The 24,074-nt window shown below is 36.8% G+C and overlaps 1 protein-coding gene across 2 annotated transcripts in view; it reads right to left on the reverse strand.

The window, feature by feature from the left end:
* Window positions 1-24,074, reverse strand: part of AP1G1 (adaptor related protein complex 1 subunit gamma 1) — an 80,315-nt gene that overhangs the window by 39,296 nt on the left and 16,945 nt on the right. For both annotated transcript variants that reach the window (XM_047836234.1, XM_047836233.1), the window contains exons 2-3: window positions 18,979-19,182; window positions 6,767-6,891 (exon numbers count right to left, since the gene is read on the reverse strand). In XM_047836234.1, coding sequence (XP_047692190.1) covers window positions 6,767-6,891; window positions 18,979-19,179 — 326 coding nt within the window. In that variant the 5' untranslated portion in view covers window positions 19,180-19,182. The remainder of the gene's footprint in view (window positions 1-6,766; window positions 6,892-18,978; window positions 19,183-24,074) is intronic.

A 24,074-nucleotide genomic window follows, 5' to 3' on the forward strand; every position in this document is an offset into this window, starting at 1 on the left:
CCTGTTTAGCCCTTCCCCCCACCCACAACCCTTCCAGCAACCCTGTTTGTTCTCTGTATTTAAGAATCTCTTATGTTGTCTCCCTGCCTGTTTTTATATTATTTTTGCTTCCCTTATGTTCATCTGTTTTGTAGCTTAAATTTCAGATACAAGTGAAGTCATATGATATTTGTCTCTGACAATTCTGCTTTGCATAAAACACTCTAGTTCCATCCATGTTATTGCAAATAGCAAGATTTTGTTCTTTTTCACCGCCGAGTAATATTCCATTGTGTGTATATATACTGCATCTTCTTTATCCATTCATCTGTTGATGGAAATTTGGGCTCTTTCCATACTTTAGCTATTGTCAGTAGCGCTACTATAAACATTGGGGTGCAGGTGCTCCTTCGATACAGCATACCTGATTACTTTGGATAAATACCTAGTAGTGCAATTGCTGGGTTGTAGGGTAGTTCTATTTTTAATTTTTTGAGGAACCTCCATACTGTTTTCCAGAATGGTTACACCAGTTTGCATTCCCACCAGCAGTACAAAAGGGTTCCTCTTCCTCCACATCCTCGCCAACATCTGTTGTTCCCTGAGTTGTTAACATTATCCATTCTGACAGGTGTGAGGTGGTATCTCATGGTGGTTTTGATTGGTATTTCCCTAATGATGACTGATGTTAAGCATTTTTTCATGTGTCTGTTAGCCATCTGGATATCTTTGAAAAAGTGTCTATTCATTCACTTTGTCCATTTCTTCACTGGATTATTTGTTTTTTGGGTGTTGAGTTTGGTAAATTCTTTATAGATTTTGGACACTAAACCTTTATCTGATATGTCACTTGCAAATATCTTCTCCCATTCCCTTGGTTGCCTTTTAATTTTTCTGATTGTTTCCTTCACTGTGCAGAAGCTTTTTATCTTGATGAGGTCTCGATAGTTTATTTTTGCTTTTGTTTCCCTTGTCTCCAGAGACATGCTGAGTAAGAAGCTGCTGCGGCCAAGGTCAAAGAGGTTTTTGCCTGCTTCCTCCTCTAGGATTTTGATGGCTTCCTATTTTACGTTTAGGTGCTTCATCCATTTTGAGTTCAGTTTTGTGTATGGTGTAAGAAAGTGGTCCAAGTTCATTCTTCTGCATGTCGCTGTCCAGTTTTCCCAGCACCATTTGAAGAGACTGTCTTTATTTTATTGGATATTCTTTCCCGCTTTGTCAAAGATTAGCTGGGCATACGTTTGTGAGTCTATTTCTGGGTTCTCTTTTCTGTTCCATTAATCTATGTGTCTGTTTTTGTGCCAGTATCAAACTGTCTTGATGATTACAGCTTTGTAATACAGCTTAAAGTCCAGAATTGTGATGCCTCCAGCTTTGGTTTTCTTTTTCAGGATTTCTTTGGCTATTCAGGGTCTTTTCTGGTTCTGTACAAATTTTAGGATGGTTTGTTCTAGCTCTGTGAAGAATACTGGTGTTATTTTGAGAGGGATTGCATTGAATGTATAGAATGTGTTGGGTAGTATCGACATCTTAACAATATCTGTTCTTCTAATCCATAAGAATGGAATATTTTTCCTTTTTATGTATCTTCTTCAATTTCTTTCATAAGTTTTCTATAGTTTTCAGGGCAGAAATTTTTCACCTAGGTTATTCCTAGGTATTTCTTAGGTTAGGTTTATTCCTAGGTATTTTATGGGTTTTGGTGCAATTGTAAATGGGATCAATTCCTTGATTGCTCTTTCTTCTGCTTCATTATTAGTATACAGAAATGCAACCGATTTCTGTGCATTGATTTTATATCCTGCGACTTTGCTGAATTCATGGATCAGTTCTAGTAGTTTTTTGGTGGAATCTTTTGGGTTTTCCATATAGAGTAGCACATCATCTGCAAACAGAGTTTGAGTTCCTCCTTACCGATTTGGATGCCTTTTATTTCTTTGTGTTGTCTGACTGCTGAGGCTAGGACTTCCAACATTATGGTGAATAACAGTGGTGAGAGTGGACATCCCTGTTTGTGTTCCTGACCTTAGGGGAAAAGCTCTCATTCTTTCCCCATTGAGGATGGTATCAGCAATGGGTCTTTTTCATATATGGCTTTTATGATCTTGAGGTATGATCCTTCTATCCCTACTTTCTGGAGGGTTTTTATCAAGAAAGGATGCTGTATTTTGTCAAATGCTTTCTCTGCATCTATTGAGTGGATCATGTGGTTCTTATACTTTTATTAACATGATGTATCATACTGATTGATTTGTAGATATTGAACCAGCCCTACATCCCAGGTATAAATCCCACCTGATCATGGTGAGTAATTCTTTTAATGTGTTGTCGGATCTGGTTGGCTAGTATCTTGTTGAGAATTTTTACATCTATGTTCATCAAGGAAATTGGGTCTGTAGTTCTCCTTTTTAGTGGGGTCTTTGTCTTGTCTGGTTTTGGAATCAAAGTAATGCTGGCCTCATAGAATGAGTTTGGAACAGCTTGAAAAGAATAGGTGTTAACTCTTTCAATGTTTGGTAGAATTCCCCTGGAAAGCCATCCAGCCCTGGAGTCTTGTTTTTTGGGAGATTTTTGATTACTAATTCAATTTCTTTACTGGTTGTGGGTCTGTCCAAATTTTCTATTTCTTCATGTTTCAGTTTTGGTAGTTTATATATTTCCAGAAATTTGTCCATTTCTTCTAGATTGCCCAATTTATTGACATGTAATTGCTCATAATATTCTCTTATTACTGTTTGTATTTCTGCAGTGTTAGTTATGATTTGTCCTCTTTCATTCTTGATTTTATTTATTTGGGTCCTTTCCTTTTTCCTTTTTGTTCATTCTGGCTAGGAATTTATCAATTTTGTTAATTCTTTCCTGATTTCATTGATCTGTTCTGCTGTTTGTTTTTTTTTTTCAACGTTTATTTATTTTTTTGGGACAGAGAGAGACAGAGCATGAACGGGGGAGGGGCGGAGAGAGAGGGAGACACAGAATCAGAAACAGGCTCCAGGCTCTGAGCCATCAGCCCAGAGCCCGACGCGGGGCTCGAACTCACGGACCGCGAGATAGTGACCTGGCTGAAGTCGGACGCTTAACCGACTGCGCCACCCAGGCGCCCCTCTACTGTTTGTTTTTTAATTTTGGTATCATTGATTTCTTCTCTAATCTTTATTATTTCCTATCTTCTGCTATTTTGGGGCTTCAATTGCTGTTCTTTTTCAACTCTTTAAGGTGTAACGTTAGGTTGTGTATCTGAGACCTTTTTCCTTCTTTAGGAAGGCCTGGATTGCTATATACTTTGCTCTTATGACCTCCTTTGCTGTATCCCAGAGGTTTGGGGATGTCATGTTATTATTTTCACTGGCTTTCTTGTACTTTTTAATTTGCTCTTTAATTTCTTGGCTAACCCATTCATTCTTAGGAGGGTGTTCTTTAATCTTCAAGTATCTGTGGTCTTTCCAAATCTTTTCTTGTGGTTTATTTCGAGTTTTATAGCGTTGTGATCTGAAAACAGGCATGGTATGATCTCGATCTTTTTCTACTTGCTAAGAGCAAGTATCCCAGTATGTGATCTATTCTGGAGAATGTTCCATGTGCACTCAAGAAGAATGTGTATTCCACTGCCTTAGGATGAAATGTTCCGAATATACATGTTAAATCCATCCAGTCCAGGTACCATTCAAAGCCACTGTTTACTTGTTGATTTTCTGCTTAGATGATCTGCCTATTGCTATAGGTGGGGTGTTGAAGTCCCCTACTATTAGTAATATTATCAATTAGTTTCTTTATGTTTGTGATTAACTGATTTATGTATCTGGCTGCTCCCACGCTGGGGTCATAAATATTTACAATTGTTAGACCTTGGTGGATAGTCCCCTTAATTATGATATAATGCCCTTCTTCATCTCGTTACAGTCTTTATTTTAAAATCTCGTTTGTCTCATGTAAGTATGGCTACTCCAGCTTTCTTTTGGCAACCACTAGCATGATAGATGGTTCTCCATCCCCCTACTTTCAATCTGAAGGTGTCTTCAGGTCTAAAATGGGTCTCTGTAAACAACACCATTACTAGTAATTTTAAATGAACTAACAAATGGTTTTAATCTTCCCTGAACAAAGAAAGGAAAAGAAAGTAAAGTATAAATTAGCCAGGTTTGCTACTCTTTAACAATTTGAGTATTTAAGATAAGAATTACTGGTAAAATAATGTTTAAGGATTAACTATGACTTTACCATTTAGTTTCCCAGTTCCCAAAAATATTTAGGCAACTTTTCATTTTTCAATGGTTAAGAATCTTTGCATACTGCAGGGGCGCCTGGGTGGCGCAGTCGGTTAAGCGTCCGACTTCAGCCAGGTCACGATCTCGCAGTCCGGGAGTTCGAGCCCCGCGTCGGGCTCTGGGCTGATGGCTCAGAGCCTGGAGCCTGTTTCCGATTCTGTGTCTCCCTCTCTCTCTGCCCCTCCCCTGTTCATGCTCTGTCTCTCTCTGTCCCAAAAATAAACGTTGAAAAAAAAAAATTTTTTAAAGAATCTTTGCATACTGCAAACTTTTAAAATATCATATACAATTTTTTAAATGTTTATTTATTTTTAGAGAGACAGCATGAGTTGGGGAGGAGCAGGGAGAGAGGGAGAGAGAATCCCAAGCAGGCTCTGCTCTAACAGTGCAGAGCACGATGCGGGCTCAATCTCATGAACCATGAAATCATGACCTGAACCAAAATCATGAGTCAGATGATGTTTAACCAACTGACCCAGGTGCCCCTATCATACCCATTTTTTAAAGATTCCAAGATCTTTAATGTCTTAGAGCTTTTCTATGCCAATGAACAATGAAGGAAACATTCATTATTAAACATAAAAACTGCTGGTACATTATGATGCCCTATAATACAAACAAAAAACAAAAAAATTTTTTTTTAAATTTTTTTTAACGTTTATTTATTTTTGAGACAGAGAGAAACAGAGCATGAACAGGGGAGGGTCAGAGAGAGGGAGACACGGAATCTGAAACAGGCTCCAGGCTCTGAGCTGTCAGCACAGAGCCCGACGCGGGGCTCGAACTCAAGGACTGCGACATCATGACCTGAGCCGAAGTCGGCCGCTCAACCAACTGAGCCACCCAGGCGCCCCAAAAAACAAAATTTTTAAAAACCCAACATAAAACAAAAAAAAACCATTAACAAATGTTTTAAAAAAACAAAAATAAATGATCCAAAGTCCTTTAACTTGAGCTTAGACTGAGTGCCAGCCAGATCAATTCCCAACAATTCTCTCTCACATTCACTTGGAGCTTGTCTAGGTTTCATTAAAAGAAAGGTTTCTTCTTTACCTATGTGCCTCAATCTTCAACTTTTATCAAGCTATAAACCTATACTTGAGTTTGACATTAACTCTTTAATATGAACTTGCTGCTAAATAGAACTGCCAAATCATCAGCATGTGATTGAAGGCTTAATAAGGTCAACAGAGCATGCAAGAACAAAAATTAAAGAAACTCTCAGAGGCCTCTCCAAAGAAAATGTATGCAAGATTCGTGTAGAATGTAACCTCTGTGACACCAAGGATCTCGGTCCATTTTTTTTTCATTCTCCCTTCCCAGAGTTTATAGCAGCTCCTGGCATGCAAAAGGTATACAATACATATTTGTTGAATAAATGAATCAACTTGGTATTTTCATCAGCAATGTTTATTTCAAGGCCAAAAAACAAGATTTTCCCAAAATTAAGTTTACAGACTCAATGTATTTACATTATACACACTGTATTTACAACCAAATCATAATTCTCATTTTGGAATTTTCCATTATTCACTGGGAAATTTTAAAGTAGGACATTACTGACCACAGAAAAGTATAAGAGTTCAGTATCTATAAATTTGATCGCCGATACCCCCCTGCTTCTACTTTCTATCAAATAAAGAAATACTGCAAATGAAAAAGCAATCTACAAAAGGAGAATAACTATGAATTGACACACCAAAATCAAACTAAAACAAACCAAAAAGTACTGTTAGCCAGTAAGGCCCTCAGAACTTTTATAAAGTTCTAAGAGATATTTGCTGTAAGAAGGATGCTGGGAAAAACTGCTAATTCCCTGCTTGGGTACTCTAATTCCTCCAAACAGTAAGCATTTCTCAATTTGTAAGTTGAACAAACATAATTGGACTAGCCAAGCATCCATTAGAGAAAAAAAGACATTCACAAAAATTCACAGGACTAAGTATAACCTCATGCAACTGAAATCTTGGATTAGACCACTGACATGCAAGACCTCTATTTTTACCTTTAAATAGTATTTACTCAGAACATACACTGGTAATTCTTTAATAAATGTAACATTTCATTACTCATGGTATTCAAGGTCCTGGAAATATAAGAAAGTTGTGATTTACCAATGCTTTTTCTATTCTATGAAGGCCTAAATTCTTGTCTCATTGCTAAACTGTGTTCCTATGCCTAAAGATGTACAGCAACACCTTCATTTAATTGTCCCCTACGGAAGGTTTAAACCTTTGCTTAGCCTCTTTACATATAAACTACAAGAGCAATTCAAACATACTTTTTTCTTTTTAAAGTAGGCTTCATGCCCAGCATGGAGCCTAACGCAGAGCTTGAACTCATGACCCTGAGATCAAGACCTAAGCTGAGATCAAGAGACAGATGCTTAACTCACTGAGCCACCCAGGTGCCCCAAACATATTCTAGATGATAAATAAAATCAATAAACAGAAGCTCTTGGTATTATAAGAAAAACCTAAAAGCACAAAGAGGTCCTTAAAAGAAGGAAAGGTAAGACTTACTTCTTGATACAGTTGGTCATGAGAAGATGGACATCTTGTCTTTCATCTAACAGCAGCATTGCCCCTAAATAGCCAATGCGTTTGTCTGTGAATTTTTGAGAGGCGATAAGCTTCAGGCACTCCAACTGCAAATTAAAAAAAAAAAAGAAAAGAAAAAGAAATTAAGAAACTGCTACCACAATCAGGAAAGCAATGTTTTTAACCCAGAGTCAGTGGATAGCTAAAATAAATAGATACCAAACTGCCTTAATAAAAGGGAAATACTAACATCTTTGGAAATCTTGATAATAGCTACCAAGTTTTAGAATAGATCTCAGCAAGGTCCTATGATATTTGCTATCCAAATAATCTGTGAGATTTACCTTAGTTCCACAATTTAAATAAATACTAACTAGTAAAATATTACAATAAAATATTAATAAACCCAATTCCTAATTTAATCCCCAAGTTGTACTAAATGAGCACTCAACTTATGTGTATATTTAAGGTCTGTTTCACATTTTGAATATCAAAAAACGCAGTAAATGGAAATACATCAAATTGCCAAACACTACCTTAAATATCAGGAATAGGGGTGCCTGGGTGGCTCAGTGGGTTAAGCATCCGACTGTTGATCTTGGCTCAGGCCACTACCTCATGGTTCATGAAATGGAGCCCGGCATGGAGCTTTGTACTGACAGCATGGAGCCTGCTTGGGATTCTCCCTCTCTCCCTCCCTCCCTCTCTGCTGTCCCCAACAAACGTACATGTGTGTACTCTCAAAATAAATAAACTTTAAAAAAAATCAGGAATATACAACAAGAAAGAACAACAAACTTTAATATAATGGGGAAAGTGCTACATTTAGGGCTTGAGCCATGTAGTAGGGAGAAGTGAGAGTTTAGTAGGATATGAGTAATAAAAATATAGAGGGGAAAAAAAACCCAGAGGAACTCTCTGGAGTGGAGTTAACCTAATATGTCTTACGCGATTTCTTCTTTACATAACTATTAAAAATCCTCAGAGCTTAAGAGTCTTTGTAGTTAGTCTCTCTACTTAGCTTTTCTTGAATGTCACAACTACTTCGATATACTTTATCAAACTATCAACTAACATGGAAAAGGCCAAACATTCCTTCTATAGCAATGGTTTCCAAAGGTGTACATAAGTTAGGCTCTCCAAGAGGAGTTTTGTGAACAATGTTCCCATTTAGAATCATTTCATCCCAAGGAAAGGGGCCCAAATGCAGACCTGCGTACAACAGTCTAAAATCATGTGAGACTACTCCCGATCTGAATTTGCCTCTAAGTTCAAAAGCGAAATTGAGTAATGAAAAAAATTCACAGAACTGTTTCAAGCTATTTAAAAATTGCTCTCTCAGTGTATCTGCATTAGAAACACCTAAAGTTGAGGCACCTGGGTGGCTCAGTCGGTTAGGCATCCAACTCTTGATTTTGACTCAAGTTAGGATCTGACAACTCATGACACTGAGTTCCACGTTAGGCTCTGCACTGACAGCATGGAGCCTGCTTGGGATTCTCCCTCTCGCTTGCTCTCTCTCTCTCTCTCTCTCTGCCCCTTCCGCTCTCTCTCAAAATAAACGTTAAAAAAAAAAAAAAGAATAAGCACCTAAAGTTAGCAGAATGGCTATACCACCATCAACAAATGAAAGAAGTCTCCAAGAAAGAAGTCTCCAGGATCCAAAAGGGGAACTGAAATGCCTTCTGAAACTGACAAAGATTATATAACAACCCTTCATTTCCTTCTATGCATTCAATTTAAATTTTAAAAAACAATTTCTGAAATAGAAGACGAAAGTCATTTTCACAATGTCAGCAGAAAAGTTACTGCTGAGATGAATGAGAAAATTAGAAGCTAAAGTATTATCAGAACACCTTACTTTTTCAAATAGAAGGCTTTTTTAACCTTCCCATTCAATAATCCTATAAATTAATATTTTAGCAGTGAAGAAAAGTTCTAATAATCAGGTATCACTAAAATTTTTATCATCCTTATTGAATCATGCTTCAAATAAATTATCTAAAAATTCTGTATTAAGATGAACTAATGAGGAAGATAGACTTTACTCTTATATATTAATACTACTTTGTATTTTTTTAGGGCCAAGTTTTAAAACAGTCACAGTAAAAGTCATCAGTGACTAGTGAGTACAGTTGTTGCTTTTTGTAACACTTGTTTATTTTTTAAAAATTTTTTTAATGTTTATTTTACTTTTGAGAGAGAGAGACAGAGAGAGAGAGGGTAAGGGCCAGAGATAGAGGGAGACACAGAATCCGAAGAAGGCTCCAGGCTCCGAGCTGTCAGCACAGCACGTGATGCGGGGCTCGAACTCACAAACCTGGTCATGACCTGAAAGTAGGACGCTTAACTGACTGAGCCACCCAGGCGCCCCAGCATTTGTTTAAAACTTATCTAAAAATTAAACAGTGAAAACAAAAACTACAATTTAAAGGGACAAACACATAATTAACTCTTTTTAATATTCCCCATTGGTACAGTAACTTTGCACCAAGAATAAGCATTTACTTTATGAAGATGGCAAATTTGAGAGGAAATATAAGATTACAGACTGGAAGTGGCATTTTAAAAACATGCTCCAATGAAAGATTAACTCTGATCATATCTACACTTAGGCATCAGCAGCCAGCAATAGTGCTGAGAAAGTACCATGTTTCATCTTTAAGAACAGTATCTAAGTTTTCAGATGTTGAAAAAGAAAAAGGACGGAGGAGTGTACAATGGGGTTTGGGGTAAATATGAGGGAAGGGCATCCATTTTTGAGCAGCAACCACTAAAACCACAATTCTCATGTGAGTTACAGAATAGTAAAATCAATTAAATGCTTCTGCCTCTTAGGTAACAACCTCAAATTCAGAACTACTACTCACTGAAAGCTACCTGAAAAATCTCACCTCAACACTGCTAACTCACAAATCTAGCATATGCTTTAAGACCACAGTAAAGAGTTTAACTTTTATATTCACACGACCACAGAGATAAAAAATAACTTTTGCTTTTTTACACCAAACTCTGTAAGCAAAGTCAAAAGACAAATGACAAAATTGGAAAAAATATTTGCAACCCATTTCACAGATATGCAATCCTATATAACAGAATCCTAATTGATTTTTAAAAGACAAATTGATTTTTAAAAAGACCAACTCAGTACAAAAATGGACCAAAAATATGGACAGTTCAAAGAAAACAAAAATAATTCAAACATGAAATGGAGTTCAATCTCATAAAACAAACGCAAACCCAACTAGGTAAATTTACTTTTTAAAAAAATCACTGAACTGTACACTTGAAAAAGACGAATTATATGAGATACAAAATATGCCTCAGTGAAGTTATTAGAAAAGACATGCAGACTGAAACCATAGTGAGATGCTACTTTTTAACCTATTTTATTAACAAAGCTTCACAGTTATAACAGTGTGAGGGCATTAGTGATTGGACATAAACTGGCACAAGCTATAGTGAGAAAGTTCTAGCCTATCTACATTACAAATACACATATCATTTGACTTGACCATTCCACATTTAGGAACTTACACACTTACATTCACACATGTGCAAAATAATGGGTATTATTCAATTGTAGTATTACTTTAAACAGTAAGACTGGAGGGGCACCTGGCTGGCTCAGTTGGTAGAGCATGAGACTCTTCATCTCAGGGTTGTGAGTTCAAGCCCCACAATGGATGTGGAGTCAACCTAAAATAAAAAATTTAAGGGGTGCCTGGGTGGCTAAGTCAGTTGAGCATCAGGCTCAGGTCATGATCTCGAAGTGTGGGTTTGAGACCCGCATCTGGATCTGTGCTGACAGCTCAGAGCCTGGAGCCTGCTTCTGATTCTGTGTCTCCCTCTCCCTCTCTCTCTTTTTGCCCTTCCCCCACTCGTGCTGTCTCTCCCAAAAATAAACATTAGAAAAAAATTTTTAACTTAAAAATTAAAAAAACAGTAAGACTGGAAATAAACGTCTATTAATAAGGCATCAGCTTAATAATGATTCATAAACATCATGGACTACAATTCTGGATACACTACCATCAGTATGTCCAAAGAGCTGGAAAAACGGAGGAAGCTTTTTTATATTGATATGAGCTAATCTTCAAAACAGATTAATAAGCAGATAGTGTGCTGCAATATATATTTTACAGTGGAGGGGACATTTCCATTGCCTGGAGATGTATAAAATATCTGAGGGATAGACAAGAGATGGTTGCCTATAAAAAGGAAACTAAGTGACTGGAAGAGGACAGAAAGTGGAGTTTTCATCTTCTATTCTTTGTTTTTATTTTTTATTTATTTTTTTTTTAGAGGCGGGGGGTGACAGAGAGAGAGAGAAAGAGAGACAGAATCTCAAGCAGGCTCCACACTCAGCACATAGCCCAACAAGGGGCTCGATCCCATGGCCCATGACCTGAGCCGAAATCAAGAGTTGGACACTAAACTGACTGAGCCACCCAGGCGCCCCCATTATCTATTCTTTTGTATCTTTTAAATTTTGCATCAATGAACTACCATTATCTATCCACAATATAAGTAATATTGGACTAGAGGAAAAAGTTTAAAACTGCAGGATGAAGGGAACTTTCAACTATGGTTAGAAAAATTAATGCTATAATTAAAAAGAAAAAACCTAGGGAAATTATTCCCTCTCCAAAATTGAATAATATGTGATTTGAAAAACTAACAACAAAGCACTTGAGTCTTGGAATTGTTTTATGAAAACGACTTTGAAAATTTAAGACCAAAATCTTATGAAAATAGAACTCAATAAATGGGAAGAATCAGTTTTAAATAACTTAAATTTATGATGAAGGATTACTGTGCTATTCTATTATTCCTGTAATGCTGCAGGAGTTTAAGAAGTATGTCCATTCCTTATCTCTAATCCCTATGATGGCTATGTTTTTTTTCCGCTGGCAGTTATTTTGTATTTTTCACTAACTATCAGTGTCTTTCTTGTCAACAACACTCTTAACTACCACTGGCTTTTCAACAGCAACCTTCTCCCTCTCCCCCCACCTTCCATCCCAAAGGTCTCATTGTGGTAACTCTCAGCTATTCACTGATTTTCTTTATACAGGATTTACTTTCCAATTGTTTTTGAGATGCTATGGTTTTGCTTTAATTTCGTAAATTACTAGCTTACGAAACTAGTACCAATGTATCAGACATTCTCACAGATACCCAGTTAGAAAGGCACACAAAAGGAGGGGCGCCTGGGTGGCGCAGTCGGTTAAGCGTCCGACTTCAGCCAGGTCACGATCTCGCGGTCCGTGAGTTCGAGCCCCGCGTCAGGCTCTGGGCTGATGGCTCGGAGCCTGGAGCCTGTTTCTGATTCTGTGTCTCCCTCTCTCTCTGCCCCTTCCCCGTTCATGCTCTGTCTCTCTCTGTCCCAAAAATAAATAAACGTTGAAAAAAAAATTTAAAAAAAAAAAAAAAAAGAAAGGCACACAAAAGGAAACCAACATTTGGATATATATCATAAGTGTGATACATATATACTTATCCTATGAAACATATATATAAATATGAATATTTATATACTTATATATTTTATTTACATAAATATTTGTGACAATTATGCACAAGCTACTATGAAAACAAATTAGGAAGGGCACTCATTCAGGTTAGAAACAGTAAAAAAAAAAAAAAAAATCAGAGAAAGATTCCACTCTCTTTATGTAACACATAGTGGAACAGAAAGAAGCAATTTGATTTAGAGTCATAATCCTGGGTTTAGTTTAAGAGACCTAAGCAAGTTATTTCAACAACCTGGGCCTCAGTTTCCTCATCACTAAGATAATCAGGCCATGTCATGAAAGACCACCCTAACACTGCCCTCCATGCCCTGCTTTCAAGGCAAATACAGTAGTCACTAATTCTCTACAGCTGATCCTTAAAGTGGCCTAAGAATTTTTCTCAGCAGAAACATTCCAGGCAGCCATTAGCAACAAGCCTAAAAAAGTGAAGTTACCAGCTCCCTCTGGAATAAATACAATGCCTTAAGAAAGTGGTTTCCAAACATGACTGATCAAAAGCGCCTGGTAAAGTTTTGAAATAGGTAGGTCACCCCAAAAACATCCTGATGGAATAGGTTTCAGGTAAAGCCTGACAATTTGATTTTTATAAACATTTTCCAGATAACTCAGTGTTTCAATTTTCTCCAAATTTCAAAGCACTTTCTTTAAATAGGTTTCTGGCCTTGTTACATTTTTCTACAAGTACAAATACTGCCCTTTATCAACATTTAATCTGGTTGCCCTTTAAGAAAAAAGCTGCACCTATTTTGTTAGCCTTCAGAACAATTTCCCACAAGGTCAAATGCACATGTACATTTGCTTTTAAATTTAACATTTGAGCTTTATGATGTAAACAATCACCTTGATAAAAAGATACACATAAACATTAATGGATCTGCAACTGATTGGTTAGGTATTTTAAAAAGCTACCTTTATTTCAATATTCAGAAAAAACTTTCTAGTTTATACACAAACACACACACATTTAAAAGTTGACCCTGTAACTGCTTTACCACTATGTAGTCTGGCAACATAAAAATCCGTATTTGAGACCAGTCTATTTCATTCTTCTAGCAGAGGGGGGAAAAATAAAACATTTAACACAGTGCTATTGCGTTCCATTTCTCTTCTTCAGAAAATTATGAAATATTTCACTCCAAAATACACAAAAATCATGTAACACTCCTAACCCACACCAACCAGCTTTATCAACTCTTAACATTTTACCCTTACTTTTACATTTTTTCATATAACAAATTCAATGGAAGCCCTCTATACACTCTGCCTCAATTCCATTTCCTTCTCTCCATCCCACAAGTAACCAAAACTCAAAACTGCTGTTCATCATTGCATTGCCATGCCATATGTCCTTACTACACATGTTGGTTGTTTTTCAATGTTTTACGGTTTATATTAAGTATCATACCATATTCCTCTTTACACTCAAGATCTTTGAGTATTACTCACATCCAAACAAGAAACTCTAATTCAGTTATATTAATTGCTAATACAGTATCCCACATGTGAATATACCACAACTTACCTATTTTTTGTGGACACATAGATTGTTCCCAATATTTTCATATTAGAAACAATGCTGCAATGAACACCCTTATAAATGTCCCTTGTTAAATAGACAAGGATTCTTGATCAGATTCAGGTTTTTCAGTTTTTATTTTGTTTCCATTTAGAAAATACACTTCATAGGTGGTGATATAAACTTTCATCAGGAAATATATAATTATTCCTGGTGGTTGTCTCTCATTTGTGATATTAGCATTGAAGATCATCAAGGATTGCAAAATGGTAATATTCTAATTATTTTACTCTTTATTTACTTATTAAACTTTTCCTCTAAGGAGCAACTTCTCTATATGTACCACTGGGTTAACAATAGTTCCTTCAGAAAGTTTAGCAAAGGCAGGATAAATGTCAGTTTTCAAAATGAGTACCTAGTATCCTCCAAAGATGACCAATGGAGTTTTTTTTTTTTATAATTTGTTTAATAATTATTAACTCACTGATATAAACTTACTTGGTATATTCCAACTACTATTATTATCCTTATTAATGCTCAAATTTTCTCATTTGAGGGCACAACAAAAAGCCACTTTTGGTGGCTACTAAATCCTTTTAACACGACCTCTGTAATTTTTCTTGTTCTCTGGCACAGTAAGACAGTTCAGGCTTAATTTGTGTATCTCCTGCTCCAGATTTCGGATCAGCCATCTTTCTAATGGGTCCTGGCCCTTTTAGAGTAAAATGGGTATTTGGAGACCACAATCTGGGCTTATGGGTGCTCAACACAAAGATGCCTACTATCACCATTATACTACAGGTACAGTGTGGTAAAGAAATTAAAAATGTGGATAAGGATGGAAACTTAGGGAACTGACATTATTTACAGACAACAGCACTGACTATATGGAAACAATGAAGTCCACAGGAACTCTTAAAAGTGCAATAATGTTGCTAGGGAGAGAAATACGCAAAAATCAATGATGTATTTCTGTATAACTAAAACCTAATTATTCAACTTTTAAGACTGCTATTTGCAATAGGAAGAAGAGCTCCAAGGAACCTATAAATTTCACCAAAAGTGTGTAAGACCTTATGGAGAACACTGTAAAACTTCAAAAAACATAAGGAAGTGGAGTGCTATAAATACTCTATTGATGGAAGGGAAGACTATTGTAGACAGATAATTGGGTATAGCAGGCCAGGCTGGAAATGGGAAGAAATAGAGAATTTAAGCCCCACCTAGAGAAGTCACCAGCCTACTAGAGCTCTGGGAAAATGTTCATCCAGTGTTGTAAAATCCTCTAATTTCTAAGAGGAACCAGAAATCCAGATTTCTATGATAAGTTCCTTGATTTTTACATTGGCAGCAAATTCAAAACAATTTAATGTACTCTGCAATACAAAATACATCTGTAGAAGAATTTGGACCCCAAGCCACCATTTTTTTACTCCCATACATTTACTCCCACCTCTTAACTCAACTTTATTTCTAGGTTGTTTTTAAGCCAAACACATGAAAGGTTACAAACCATACAGGAAATCTATCATGGCTTTTGTTGTAAAAATGTTGAAGACACACTGTTTTACATTACCAAGAGGCTCCTAGATAAAAGACTCACATAAGAAAATCTATTTTAGGGACAATTAGCTGGCTCAGTCGGAAGAGCATGAAACTCTTAATCTTGGGGTCATGAGTTTGAACCCCACACGGGTGCAGAGATTATATACAAACATATATACATAAATAAATAAAAATCTATTTTAGAATTCAGTGACTTTCTTTTAAAAATTTTTAATATTTATTTATTTTTGAGGGGGGGGGAGGGCAGAGATAGAGGGAGACCCAGAATCCAAAGCAGGTTCCAGGCTCTGAGCTGTCGGCACAGAGCCCAAACAAGGGGCTCAAACCCACAAACTGTGAGATCATGACCTGGGCTGAAGTCAGACACTTGAATGGGCCACCCAGGTGCCCCAGAATCCAGTGACTTTTCAAAGAAATTTTTTTGCTGTCCTTGAGGGAATAGTAAAATCAGTAATACTTGAATTATTTATGTAGAAAACGTAAATGTTTAACATTTAGTAATTTATTAATCTTCATAATAATAATCCTATAAAAGAGTATGAAAATTGTCCCCATTTTACAGATGAGGAAACTGAGACAAGAAAGGTTAAAGATCTTGCTCAAAATCACCAACAGGAGGGGAGCCTGGATGGCTCAGTCAGTTAAGCATCCGACTCTTGATTTTGGCTCAGGTCATGGTTCGTGGGACTCTCTCATACCCTCTCTCTGCCCTTCCCCCCCTCAAAATAAACATTAAAAAAAAATCAGAGATAGTAAAGTAACAAAGACATAATTCACATCCAGGCAGTCTGGTTCCTGTAGCTGTGCTTTTAAATTCTGGTTATAACAACCATGTAACTGGATTTTTTTTCTTGCCTTAGCTGCCTCACCATCACTAAGTACAGTGGCTTTGGGTTCTGCATTCTTCCTTTTCCCAGCTCTTATTTTCTACCACCCTTTTGTTTTGTTTTTTAAACAGACGCTGGTCATGTATGTTACCTCAAATCTTCTGTACAGCAAGTCAGGACTAAAGTAATTAAATAAATAGTTAAGAAACATATTTAAACTATATCCAAAGAATGAACAGGTTTTAGCGTTATACAAAGTTGAGTTCTAATCCTCTCCCTAATATTTACTAGCTGTGTGAATTTAAACAAGTCAATCTCTGAATTTCAGTTTTCTCATCTGCAATATGAGGATATTACCCACCTTGTGGGTTTCATTGTAAAGTTTAAAACACTTTTCAAATGTGGCTAGTAGGAAATTTTAAATTACATATCTGGCTCATATTTTTATTTCTATTGAACAGCATCATGCTAGATACTGCAGTAAAAAGTAAAAAAGAAACAGGTGAAATTAGTTTTAATAATATATTTTATTTAACCCAATATATCTAAAATACCATTTCAACATATAATCCACATAAAAATTATTAGTTAGATATTTTACAGCTTTCTTTTGTACTAAGGCTTCTAAATACAGTATATATTTTACACTTACAGCACATCTCAATATGTACACTATATATCCATCAAAAATATTTTAACTGTATTTAGACTTCATTAAATGTACAATTGATAAAGTAGATTCACATACTCAAGTTGTCTAAAACATTTAAGTTTTCTAGTAACTGCATCAATATCCCCCCAAATTTATTTTCCTTTAATATTCGCCTCAGTTGAACGAGCCACATTTCAAAAGACCAGTGGCTATACAGCTACTAGCTATCATAATGAACAGTACAAGTGCAAATAAAATAAACAAATAAAATGCAATAAATGGTAGCTGTTTTTACACATAGTTAAGTGAAAATAGTACTGTGATTCATACATGCAGGTGAGAGAACCGAGATATGAATCTTTTTATGGATATGTTATAAAAAAATTCTGATGGGCAAGATTGGATAGGGCCAGGATTTACTCCAAGAGGAAATAGATTAAGGGACTTAAAAGTGGGATTCCTATTCTCACTCAGAAAAACCTTTTTTTTTGGGGGGGGGGTGCAATTTTAGTAGTTTCCTTGAGTATTAACACTTTCCACCTAAGAATTAAATGTCTTATCAAATAATTAAATTCCAGAATGCCCCCCAAAAAGCCATCTATCTAGTAAAGCTGGAAAGCATATTTTATTTACATACAGTATAGAAATGACTCTTAGAAATATAGAGATTGCTCTTTCACAAATGAAATATCATCAGTCTTAAATCTATCCTATTATTTTAAATTCAACAACTGGTCTTAAAAGAACTCCTTTAACTCCATGATGTTAACAGTAGTTATCTCGAGTGGAAGGCTTAAGAGATTCCCCACGCCTTGCCATCCTTGACTATCTTTTACAGCTCAACATATCAGATTTCTATAAATATAACCAAATGGGTCTACTTAAAATCAACCAACAAAAACGTATGAGTATCTATTTGCTTTATACTATGACATGCATTAAATGTATAACCACCTGGATCATTTTTTGATGTGGTAAAAACATATAACATGTTTATTCAGAGGAGATAGCTGTTGTTTTTGTCTACCTAGTACCTCGTCCGTTCCTCTAATACTAACACCTGAATCTTCCTTTGGGAAATTAATGGTCTTCCACTCTCAATCATGTATTTCTCGTGAGGGTGATCTCACTCCCAGGCAAAAGATAAGCATAAAACTAACCCAAGTCAGTCTGATAAGATTCAATCCCATTACTGTTTTAACTCAGAGGTGGGGTGATCTCCTTTCACTGGAGTTACTGAGCTGAATAAAAGATAAATGTGGCCATCTTCCTGGATAAATTAAATAAAACATTAACAAAAGCTATCTGTGAATAATGGAAACATGGATGGTATTTTTCTCCTTCTACCTAATGTTGCACATTCTTTCAATTTTGCAATCTTTTCCTTAAGAACACTATTTAGTATGTAATACAATTCTTAAATTATCTAAGATAAAATTTAATGGCATTAATAAGAATTTAAAAACCCACTAAACCCTTCTCTGTGACTCCATCCCCATATGTATAAACATAGAAGAAAGCACGTCTTGCTTGAATACCAAATACCATGCTCAAAACCTAGACTGGCTATAGCTAATAATATGCATTTGTGTGTAGTAGAAAATCAGGAGGCACAGTCACTGTAGCAACCCAGTAACAAGGTAATTAGGACAAAATCCATAAATGCCATGATGTGGCAACTTACTTTACTTAAAAACATCTATTTGGAGTGTTCCTCCTTGTATCATTGTGCACACAGAAAATAATTAAGGAAACATTTAGCAAACATTTCTTAAATATTCATTATAGTCCAACCACTCTAACAGACCAATCACAATCTAGTGGTTATCCTGGTCAGTCTTTAAGTAAGCTAGCTGCCACCATCAAAACATAGTCTAATCCATATAATGAGAGATTCTCAATGGAAAGCACAACTGACAGCAGTATCATGTGTTTCCAGGTCTGCAACTTTCTCACTTCTACCCTCAGTTCCACAATGATCAGATTACAAGACTATCAAGAATATTCTGTCCTCACTGACGGGGAAACATTTGCCCTCCTTGAGCTGTCATTCCAACAAGAACAGCCTTGCTAGATGTGGTCTCAGCCCAGCCTACCTGTCCAAAGTGAGCAGGGTAGCCCAGCATGTGCATATATAGTAATTTTGCCACATTCCGACACCGGTAAGTATTGTCTTCTTCTCTAAAAGATGATCGGATTGCAGCACATTCTTTCTGGATCATTTCTCGTTCTTCGGCTTGGGTTCGGGCTGTCCGGATGGTCCGGATCAGCTCCCGCAATCTGATGGGGGCTGGCATCCTCTGTTTATAGAAAGACATTAAATAAAAATGTTCACATTTTTCACTACCAAAAGCATTCACACAACTTCTCACATAAATTTCCAATTTTTAAGAATTCAAGACTTGCTCAGTCCAACAACATAAAGCTTCAGCAGAGCTATTATATACAAACCCATTAATTCGGTAAATTTCTGGAAAAAATATAAACAAAAATGTTAAGTATTAAGCAAGATAAGACACAGAATATATCAGTATGTAAAATCCATCATTAGTATCAAACTATGTTAAGAACTAACTCAACCCAAATATTTACTCAAGAAAGAGAAAAGACATATTTTCTATGCCTAACCTTAGAGAAGACAGATTATTTTCTGCTGAACTGTTAACAGAGCTCAATAAATTATCAGATAAATACTGAATATGATCACAATCAAAGCTCAACTCAACTGGGGCGCCTGGGTGGCTCAGTCGGTTAAGCATCCGACTTGGGCTCCGGTCATGATCTAGCAGTTTGTGAGTTAGAGCCCCACATCAGGCTCTGTGCTGACAGCTCGGAGCTTGGAGCCTGCTTTGGATTCTGTGTCTCCCCCTCTCTCTGCCCCTCACGCACTTGCACTTTGTCTCTCTCTCAAAAATAAATAAACGTTAAAAAAAATTTTAAGAAAAAAAGCTCAACTCAACAAAATGAGAGATCAGGAGAGAAGACCAATTATCAGATTTAAACACTTCCAAGAAACAGTAATCATCTTGGTACACTGGGTACTCTTTGAAAATTGTTATGAGGAAAAAAATAATAAACCAGTCTCAGAGGATAAGACTATTAGAATCATATTCTCACGAAAAATTTTTAAATAATAATGATAAACCTGTAACAGCCAAAATTAAGGGGAAAAAAGAACAAAGTTGGAGAATCTGCACCACCTAATTTCAAGAAATACTACAAAGCTACAGTAATCAGGACAATGTGGAACTGAATTTAAGGGCAGACTCAGGATCATGATGCAAAATAGAAAGTTTAGGAATAGACCCACACAAATAAGCTTAACTGATTTTCAACAGAGAGGCCAAGGTTATTCAATAGGAGAAAGGGTATTCCTTCAACAAATGGTGCTGGCACAACTATATATCTATATAAAGAACCAATTAACCTTGAACCCTAACCTCACATAATATACAAAAATTAACTCAAAATGGGTCATAGACCTAAACATTAAAGCCAAAACTAAAAATCTTCCATAAGAAAACATAGGAGGAAATCTTTGGGAACCTTTGTCTCCCTACCTTCCCACCTATCTCTCTGTCCTTCCCCTGCTTGTGCTCGCTCTCTGTCCCTCACAAAAATTAACAGAGAGAGAGAGAGAGAGAGAGAGAGAGAGAGATACCACCCTACAGTATTAGAATGGCTAAAATTTAAAAGACTGGCCATACCAAGTGCTGGCAAGGATATAAAACAAATGAACTCTCACAAGCCACTCATGGGGATACAAAATGGTTCGACTACTTTGGAAAATAGTTTGGCAATTTTTTGTAAAATTAAACATATACTTAGCACAGGATTCAGGAAATCCACTCGGTATTTACCCAAAAGCAATGAAAACATATGTTCTCACCAAGATTTGTACACAAATCTTTATAGAATCTTCATTTATAATTACTAAAAACTGGAAACAACTCAAACAACATCCATAAATAGGTGAATAATAATAAACGAATACTTCCCGGAATGAAACCGAACCAACACAACATGGAAGAATCTCAAAAACATTATGATGACCAAAAAAAAAAAAAAAAAAAAGAAACAAGAAAGTACATACTTTATGATTTTACTTATATGGAACTCTAGGAAAGACCAGGCTAATCTATAGTGATGCTAAAGAGATCAATGACTGCCTGGGGTTGAGGGTAGGGATGGTGATCAACTAGGATGCAAGGAAACCTTCTGATGTGATAGAAATGTTTATGATGGTTGTATAGATCTCTCTCAAAATTCATGGAAATGCACACTTAAAACAAGAGCATTTTACACACACCTGGGTTGCTCAGTCGATTAAGCATCTGACTCTTAATTTAGGCTCAGGTCATGATCTTACATTTCATGAGATCAAGACCCACATTGGGCTCTGCACTGACAGCACAGAGCCTGCTTGGGATTCTCTCTCTACCTCTCTCTTAGCTCCTCCCCTGGGCACACGCACATTCCATATCTCTCAAAAAATAAAAAGATAAACATTAAAAAGAAAACAAGTGCATTTTATTGGTATCTTGTACCTCAATAAGTTAAAAAAATGATAAAATTAGATACCATTACCATCATCTTCAGTACATACAAGCTGTAGAACCCTTAAACCATTAATTCTCAATGTTTTAATCGCACAAACCAGGAGGATATCCCACTCCCACCAGTTCACTATGGCATCACTCCTCAAGGTAGGGATAGTACATTAGGAATTTACCAAGTTCTCTAGGTATTGGTTGTGTTCCTCCCTGTTAGCCCTCTTAAGATCACGTGTACTAAACTACGTGTATACTGTTATTCTGTTATTTTTTAATAGAAATACTGAGGGCCTAGTGTTTGAACATTCTTATATTCACTATCTTCATTATTTCACTTGTTCCAGACCATTTTTGGGCCCAATGTGGGACTTGCACTCACCACCCTGAGATCAAGAGTGGGACACTTAACTAAGTCACCTAGGTATCCCTGTTCCAGACCCTTTTGAAGGGCAGAAATCATTATACCTGCTTTGCCTATGAAGAAACTTCGTTTCAAATCAATTATGCAACTTGCTTAAGATTACAAAGGTGGTAAGTGTCAGAGCCAGCACACAAACCATGTCTTAGAACTCCAGGGCTAGAGTTCTTCTTAATACTTCAAAAATGAACATTATCTTTACAGATAAAATTTTATGACTGCTAGGATTTGTTTCAAAATACTCTAGAGGAAAAAAGTATTAAGGAAGGAAAAAAGGAAACAAAATGGGCAAAATGTTGATCACTCTGAAGGGATATGAGTATATTAAATTATACTGTATTATTCTCTATTTTCATATATATTAGAAAATTTTCGTAATCAAAAGCTTTTTAATTTTTTTTGTTTGTTTTTAATGTTCCTTTTTGAGCAAGACAGAAAGACAGCGTGAGCAGGCAAGGGGTAGAGAGGGAGGGAGACACAGAATCCAAAGCAGGCTCCAGGCCCTGAGCAGTCAGCATCAAGCCTGATGCAGGGCCCAAACCCACCAACTGGAAGATCATGACCTGAGCTGAAGTTGGACTCTTAACCTACTGAGCCACTCAAACACCCCATCAGAAGCTTTTTAAAAATAAAAAGCTTCCACAAACAAAGCATTTAAATCCTTAAAATTTTTTATAAATAGTTTTTTAAAATCTTCGTAGCTAAACTAGAGATCTACTTGAAGAACTACTTTCACAATGACTACAAATACAAATGACTTTAGGATAAAAAATTTAAGAGTAAGGGGTGCCTGGGTGACTCAGTTGGTTGAGTGTCTGACTTTGTCTCAGGTCATGATCTCACGATTTTGTGGGTTCAAGCCCCGTGTCGGGCTCTGTGCTGACAGCATGGAGCCCTCTTGGGATTGTTCCTCCCTCTCTCTCTGCCCCTCCACTGCTCACGCTGACTCTGTCTCTCTCAAAAATAAATAGACTTGGGGCGCCTGGGTGGCGCGGTCGGTTAAGCGTCCGACCTCAGCCAGGTCACGATCTCGCGGTCCGGGAGTTCGAGCCCCGCGTCAGGCTCTGGGCTGATGGCTCAGAGCCTGGAGCCTGTTTCCGATTCTGTGTCTGCCTCTCTCTCTGCCCCTCCCCCGTTCATGCTCTGTCTCTCTCTGTCCCAAAAATAAATAAACGTTGAAAAAAAAAAATTAAAAAAAAAACTTAAAAAAAAGAAAAAAAAAGTCTTAGTAGGCATGAATGAAAAACAAAATTTACATAATAAAGAGTTTAGTATATTTCAGAATACATTCTAAGTTAGAAACGAAACAAAAAATTCCAGTTCCAGGGAAGATGGAATAAACATACTCCATGGAGGCTCCTGTCTCTCCCTCTGACCATAACTATAAATCCTGGATAAAATGCATGCCACAGCTACCCAAGGATGCTAAAAAGTAAATGACAGCAAGCAGATTCCAGAAAGAGGAGAATCTGAAGTTCCATCAAAATGGAAGAGGTTATCATTCTTCCTCCAGTACTGCCCAGCCTGGACCCAATGACAGCCCCAAACCCAAAAGTGCTCAGGGAGTACAGACAAGGAGCTCTAAGAAAAACCCTCTGTCTCTGATCCAGGAAGCAGGAAAAGAAGGACAATGGGAGAAATTCTCTCTTTTGGCTTTCTGTATTTTCCTTCCCTCCACCACTGCCTCTAGGCAACACTGCAATGGCAGTGGCTGTGCCATAACAGCAATGGCAGTAATAGGCAGCCATATAAAAATTAGGGAAGGGGAATTCTCTCTGACCAGAGGAACTGTGATCCTAAGAGCATGGAGTAAGAGTCACTCTCTATTCTCCCACTGCATGATAAAAGACTGAATTCACCAAGAAAATACAACAATCCTAACTGCAAATGTATGTAACAATATAGTTTAAAAAATACATGAGGCAAAAACTGACAGTTATCAAAGGAAAAATAAACAAACCCCCCAACTACAGAGACTTAAACATGCCACCTAAGTAAATGATAAAACTATGGAGTATCAGCACAGATATAAAAGACCTGAATGCCATCTTCAATTGACTGGATCTAACCAACATTTATGGAACACCTCAACCAACAATAGAATTACATTCTTCTCAATTGCATACAGAACATACACAAAATGGGCCATGTCCTGGTCATTTTTTTAAAAAGTTAATAGGGGTGCCTGGGTGGCTCAGTCGGTTAAGCGTCCAATGTCAGC

The sequence above is a fragment of the Prionailurus viverrinus genome, chromosome E2 (assembly GCF_022837055.1).
Source record: "Prionailurus viverrinus isolate Anna chromosome E2, UM_Priviv_1.0, whole genome shotgun sequence".
NCBI lineage: Eukaryota > Metazoa > Chordata > Mammalia > Carnivora > Felidae > Prionailurus > Prionailurus viverrinus.